We start from the raw sequence: 7,093 nt of genomic DNA on the forward strand, positions 1-7,093 counted from the left end.
TTCTTGCAGATAACTGGTGCCTTTGTTGCCAACATTTTGAAATAGGTAGTCAGTTGCCTTTGTTTGTCTGGCGTGAGATAAGCCATCTGGGCAGTTGTATTTAAGCTTGCACCCAGGAATATTATCTCTTGAGAGGGTACTAGTTTTGATTTCTTTTCGTTGACTGTGTACCCTAGGCATGTTAGGGAGTCTTTTCACAAATGCCAGATGCTGTAGAAGAATGTCCTTGTTCTCTGCTTGAATTAGACAGTCGTCCAAGTAAGGATATATTTGTATTCCTCTTTGTCTGCAGAATGCAATTACTGGTGCCAGGCACTTTGTAAAGACCCTGGGCGCAGTAGATAAGCCAAAGGGCAGTGCAGAGAATTAGTAATGCATTGAGCCAGCCTTGAATCTGAGGTATCTTCTGCATATTTGTCTGATTGGGACATGCAGGTATGCCTCTTTTAGGTCTAAAGTCACAAGCCAAGCGTTCTTGCCCAACATGGGCAGAAGCTGCTGCAAAGTCAACATTTTGAATTTTGGTATATCCAGGAATGTGTTCAGAATCGATAGGTCCAGTATTGGCCTCCAGGCCTTGTCCTTTCTGGGTACCAAGAACAGTCTCGAGTAAAATCCTTGTCCCCGCTCTTGCTCTGGCACTTGTTGAATGGCCCTCATGTCCATGAGGGAAGAGACTTGTTTTTGTGCCTCTGCCCATTGATTTTGTGGCAGATCTGGCCAGTCGTTTGCCTTTGGCAGGGTATGGAAATGGAACTTGCAGCCTTGTGACACGATATTTAGGACCCACTTGTCCTGGGTTATAATGTGCCAATTTTGAGAAAAAAGTGCTAATTTCCCCCCTAAGGGGGTTGCCAGGAGATAAGTGGTTGGTGCAGGCAGGGGGAAGTCATTGGGACTGTTTCCTGTATGGTTGTGATTTGTCTTCTCCAACTTTGGAGGTAGAAGCCCCCCATTGCTTCGGGCGGTATGAACCTTGCGCCTGGGATCTGCTTCTACGGCATCTGGATCTGCCCCTTTGAGGTTTATCTGACACAGGAAAGGACCAATTCTTTGTTGGCCAGTGTCTACTAAACCTAGGAGGCTGTCGATTTAGCGTTGTCCTCCATTTTCTTTAACACCTCTTCTGCCTTAACACCAAACAAAGTATCATGCTGTAAAGGTGCATTTAATAATTTAGCTTTAACATGATCAGGCAGATTTTGCTTCCTTTAACCAAGCAGGCCTCCTAATTACAGCCTGCAGGAGGCCTCTAAAGAATCAAAACCACATTGGAAAGTATGCTTTCCAACTTGTTCAACTGCATGCAATAAATACTGTATTTCCTTGTTTTCTGCACATTCAGAGTTTAACATTTTCTGTTTAAGCAATGCCATGACATGTTGTTGATATTTGAGCATATGAAACTGACAGTTTAAGGCCCTTATTGCCAAGGTGGCAGATGTGTAAACCTTTTTTCCCCATCTATCCAGTGCCCTAGAATCTCTGTCAGAGGGGGTAGGGTTTTCTGCAGCAGAAGCCTCAACTCCTTTGGGACCCCGAGAAATAGTTTCTGGGTCTACAGCAGGGTTTTTAGAAAGGAATTTATAAGAGTCAGGAACGCTGTAATATCTGTCAGGCTTAACAGGAGCTGGAGGTAAGGAGTCAGGGGTAAGACTAGACTCTGAAAACACATAGTCTACAATGTCTAACACAGGAGGGATGGCTAGTGGCTTGTGTTGAGGTAGTAAAAGGAAATCCCTGAGCCTCTTTTAGATTCTGAAAAATCTTGGCTCTCCACGTGGAAATGCTCCCTCATGGTATGTAAGGTTTCCCCAAAAGAATAGTCCTCTGGAGGAGAAGCTGAAGGTATAGATTCTTCAGCATCAGAATCCTCATGGGGGGGGGGGGGGGGGTATTCCTGATCAGAAGAGGAATCAGAAGAAATGGAAACCAGATCTGAAGATTCATAGTCAGTCTCTTGCCTAGGCCTCTTTTCAGGAGGGGGATGGGAAACCCTGATCAAGGTAATCAAGTCTTCGGCCATTTTGAGCATTTTTGGGCATAGAGGCCTGTCCATGTGACTCTTAAGTTTGTTTCTTTGCTTTAGAAGGTGCTTTAGTCTTTGCTTTTGAAGCTGAAGTCAGTTTAATGTAAAGATGTTTAGGTCTGAATACACCCTCAGAAGCCAGTGCCTGCTCAGTGGCTCCGAACCCATCTGAGGGAATAGTGTCTGAGGTTCCAATACCTTGAGTTTCCAGCGGCATAGCAGACTCCACGTGGGAGTCTGTAGCGGCCTGCGACTCTAAAGTAGCGGGCGTCAGGGGCTGCGAAAGCACCTCACTGGGAACCGGCGACTGGCTTAGGAGAAGCTTCATCGTCGGTTTTGGGCCTCGGTTGTTTATTTCTCTCCTTTTCATTGCGTTTTTTGTGAACTCTGGTAGTCGGATGGCTATCAGATGACATTTCTGGATAATTAAACTGGCGTCCAAAATAGTTTAAAGCAAAATCATACAGACGCTCAACAGTGCGTTGGTTAAATCTAGCACAAAACCGACAACCAGAAACGTTGTGATCAGGGCCTAGACAAGGAATACAGTAAGAGTGAAAGTCCTTATGAGGTATTTGCTTTCCACAAGAAATACAATTATTTATTTTTTCTGACATCTGTCTGGAGCAAGAAAAAAGTTTCCCCAATGGGGTACTTAGCTTTATTGAAGACTTCGGATCTGAAACTCGAACACGAAAATCTCAGGAGTAGGCAAACCGGCACTTGCGAACTGCTTCTGCTACTGCGTGGCAAAAATGACTAAAGAAAATGGCGTTGGCTGCTTCTTTTATAACCCTGACAACAGGGAAGGGGCGACAGTAGCCGACACAGGACCCAAGACTTTGGAATTCAGGCTGACTGAGGGGAACCTGCCAGCAGGATTACCCTAATGTAATGACTGCAACAATGAAACACGAAGAAAATCCACAGTCCTGCTGTGATGCAGCACATTGGCAAAAGCAAATTTCTGTAGAAGACATGGGGGGGGGGGGGTCAAGGGCTAATAAAGCTAAGGGGAACTGAAGCCCTCAGGACCTTACTGGAATGATTGGGTCAGAAAGGTCATGTGGTTATGGCATCTAAGGTTTCTAATTCCACAAAAGTACAGTTCTGTAAAATCTTACCATCACAGATGTCTTTTCCTTCACTACTGCAGTATTCTGCAATTTAGGATTTCCTGCCAAGGACAGCCCAATGTCCAGCCAGTATACCAAAGACTTTAGATCCTGTATGCACCGTACAAGGATGCTCCCTGTACAGAACGCAAAGCATAAAGGTGACGTACGGATGCAGTTATCCAAAACTATTTCTCCAGTACAGAACAGTCTCCATAGGACAAAGGAGGCCGTGCAAATCCACAGGGAGAAAATGTAGATGGAAAAGGGGACCCTCAGCTAGGAGGGTAACCAAATCAAAGCCCAAAACAAAAAGAGGGATGGAGGAATGAGCCGAATACTGCAACAGTGAAGAGAAGGACATCTACTATTATGGCAAGATTTTGCACAACTGTACCATGTTGTTTTGTACCACTTTTCCAGTATTCTTCACCTTAGGAAGAGTACAAATAATCAAGAAAAGGAACTGGAGGTGGAAGGTTGGGAAAAGCACTCAACACCTGCTCTAGCCCTAGAAACCATATCCAACTTATAACGCTTAGTAAAGGTATGCACTGAAGACCAAATAGCAGCTTCAAGGATGGAAGTGGTGTCCAACCCTTTGAAGAAGGCACCAGAAGAGGTAACACCCTAGTGGATGGAGCTCTATCTGAAGTAGACAGACACTTGCCATAAGAAAAAGGAGATGACCTTGTCTATCCAGAAGGAGATGGTTTGCTTAGAAAAAGCCAAACCCAATGTCCTGCGATGAAAAGAAACAAAAAGCTGATCGAGACTTATGAAAAGTCTTAGTTTTATCAAAAAAAAATACCGAAACAATCTGTGTAAATCCAAAGTATGCAGGATCCTATTACTAGAAGACTGAGAAAGAACAGAGAAAGAAAGTTGTACTGCCTGATTTAAGGACAACACAAACAACCCTGGGCCTAAAACCAGGATAACTGTGAAGAGGCACTCTGTCTGTGAAACACAAAAGGAAAAGGAGGAATGGCTGTAAGGGCCTGAAGCTCAAACCCTCAGAGAGGAGAAGCAAGAAACAAGACAGTCTTCGAGGTACAGTGTTGCAGAGAAGCTGAAACTGCAGCCTCAAGAGAAGCCTGAGTCAATCCTTGCCAGTGACTCATTATTGGTCAAACACAGGAGGTACTGCAGAAGGTTTAAGTGCGTCAACCTGAAGCAACTCATAATACCACTTATAGGTATCTGATACTGAAGAATCCCACTTAAAATATTCAATCATCTTGGCTACTGTCCCCCCAGAAGACATCTCCTTCAAAGGAGACTCAGGACTAATGGATTCCTCTTCCCCATTGCCATAAGCCAAAGGAGAAGGCAGCTAAGAATAAGCCAAAGACCCCTCATCAGACTCCAAATGCTCATCTGAGAATCAGGTTCCCTAATCCTTTTAACAGACGTCCAAGGTGCAGTAGGCAAAACTCCTGCCATTCCCTTTGACGGTCTAACAGAAGAATGTTTGGTTTTCTGCCTTTTTTTAAGTTTGGATGTCAGCCCTAACAGACAGTGGATGTTTCAAACCCTGACGAGATTCAGAGTGCCTGGTACCTCTTCACTGACCAGAATCTGAAAAATCCCTCTTAAGGCCCTCAGAGATAACAAACTATGGGTCCCCCTCGACATCTAGAACAGACGCCTGCAAAGCCTTAGAGAATATGCAAAATGAAGGATCCATGCCAGCCTCTGGCAGGGTTGCAGCAGAGGAATCAATGGATGGCCTACAGAGCTATCATCTGCTTGTAGAGAGACATCTGGTGGGGGCTGGACAGCAAAAGATTATGGCCAAGATTTCTTGGCTGCATTCTTGCTCAACAGTAGTACCTTAGGGTTAACTGATTCTGCCATGCTACCCTGGGCCAACTATTTAAGCCACTGGTTCTCAAAATAGGAAGTTGTTTTCCCAGGCTATTTAAGTGTCTTTCGCACAGATATCTTGCAAATACTACAGGAAGTATGAATGTGGGAAGCACCCAAACAAGAAAAACTGATCCTTATGGGGGATCTGCCTCCCACACTGACATTTTCCCTTCTTGGATGGCAAACAGCAAGGTAACAAAAACAGATAATAGGTATTAAAAAAAAAAAAGAAAGACCCCAATGGGGCACTTATTTAACAGCTAGATATCAGCAAAGCAAAGGGTCTTCAGGCCACCCAACAATGATGGCATATGGACTGGTGGTAAAGTTCAGGGTAACTGCTTATGCACATCATCTTTGTGCCTTATGTCTTGCAAAGGGAGCATACATGTCAGGTACAGTGCATACAAGAACAAAAGGCTGTGGTATATTGGCCAGATATTGGGCTATCCTCAGCAGGAGATCCCTAAAGTGATACAGAAGGACATCATGAGCTGCCTTTTCTTTATACTGAGGATCAGCTTCCACATGCTCCAAAATTAAATTTTATTTTCTAAGAAGGCACTCGGGTTTATGTTCTTAGTGAAAAAGTCTTCTTACTAAGGGAAGCATACATAACATTCAGAGACTTTACAAAAACAAAGACAGCAAGAAAAGACAGATGTGCAATGGTAGTCATTATGCATATTTGTTGGCGAGCTTCCCAACTGATGACATCATGAAGTGAAAACCTTCTAATTCAAAGACATAGGCAAAACAGTGCAAAATAGTAAAATTAAAAAAAAAATACTAAACTGTGTGTTTACTGCAGCTCTGGGGTTACTTTAGAAGGTAGAGAGAGGACAAAGCACTCAGCTGCAAAAAGGAAATTAAGACTGAGGGAACCATTTTATTTTATACTAAGCATCCTACTGATATCTGCCACATAGAAAGGATAACCCCACAGAGTGATGTTAAAATGCTGTAGCAATATCATACATACTATAAATCCCACTGCAGCAATGATTTCTAAAACTGACACCTGCAATTACACCTCTGGTAATTCAGTGCGGAGGATGACACCTTGAAACCCTACCTTATGGTAAATTTAATCTCAGTTCCCAATGTAGGTTTTTCCTCTGAACAAACAGCAAAAAAGTTGTGGAAAATTATATAAATGATACACAAGTACTACAAGTTATACCTTGTGTGACTAACGGTGCATAAACTCTGCTGTTTTGATCCCCCCTACAAACATGTTAACATTCTAATGCTTTACCTTCTCTTCCATAGTCAGATCATCATCACCTGCTACATTCTCTGTTGAGGGTTTTGAATATACACCTGAAAGCAGGCTGTCACCTAGCTTGGCTCTGAAATGGAAGGAAAACCAACAAACGCTTATTAAATATTGTACCAGGCACTACAACTTAAAAAAAAAAGCCATTAAAAACAACAGCTAACAAAAAAATACATAATTAGATACGTAAGTGCCTAGATCATAGCTGTACCTTTGTCAGGAAATAGTTTATGGGCTCATCTGCAAACATCGGGCAAACTACTGCAGATGGAAAAACACAGAATGCATTTCTGATGAACGGTTTCTAACTTGTATCAAAAAAACACTTCAAGCACCATGAAAATTAAATAACACACTGTGAATGACCACCAGCATTTTTGTTAAGGCAGCAAAAATTCCATAACCCCCAAGGTGCCAAACAAATAAAATTGGTTTTAGTTACTATAAAGACTTCCTCAGTATAAAAAGCCAGCCGACATGGGGTCATATTTTAAATACTATTTGGAAACACACCATATAATCAAACATTCATAAACTCAAACATGCTTAACACCAGCAGAAGTGGTCGAAACACATTTTCTTGCTTCTGCTGGTGGTAAGCCTTTGCACAACTGTGCACAGTGGGGATCAGGGAATTTGCCCTTTTCAAAATGAAGAGTGATCTTGCAGTTGGTATATATAATTAGTGGGGGACATGTGGGTTGCTGGGGGGGCCTGCCTCCTGTAAAAAAACATAAGTGTTAGGTTTTTTTTCAGTGTTTTGGCTTTCAGGACTGATCTTTAGCTGTGCAAGAGATT

The 7,093-nt window shown here is 42.9% G+C and overlaps 1 protein-coding gene across 3 annotated transcripts in view; it reads right to left on the reverse strand.

The window, feature by feature from the left end:
* USP5 (ubiquitin specific peptidase 5) overlaps positions 1 to 7,093 on the reverse strand; it is a 2,313,977-nt gene that overhangs the window by 1,105,303 nt on the left and 1,201,581 nt on the right. For all 3 annotated transcript variants that reach the window (XM_044079605.1, XM_044079604.1, XM_044079606.1), the window contains exon 10: positions 6,275 to 6,368. In XM_044079605.1, the coding sequence (XP_043935540.1) occupies positions 6,275 to 6,368 (94 nt within the window). The remainder of the gene's footprint in view (positions 1 to 6,274; positions 6,369 to 7,093) is intronic.

This window comes from Protopterus annectens, chromosome 8.part0 (assembly GCF_019279795.1).
Source record: "Protopterus annectens isolate FY-2018-M chromosome 8.part0, PAN1.0, whole genome shotgun sequence".
NCBI classification, from domain to species: domain Eukaryota; kingdom Metazoa; phylum Chordata; order Ceratodontiformes; family Protopteridae; genus Protopterus; species Protopterus annectens.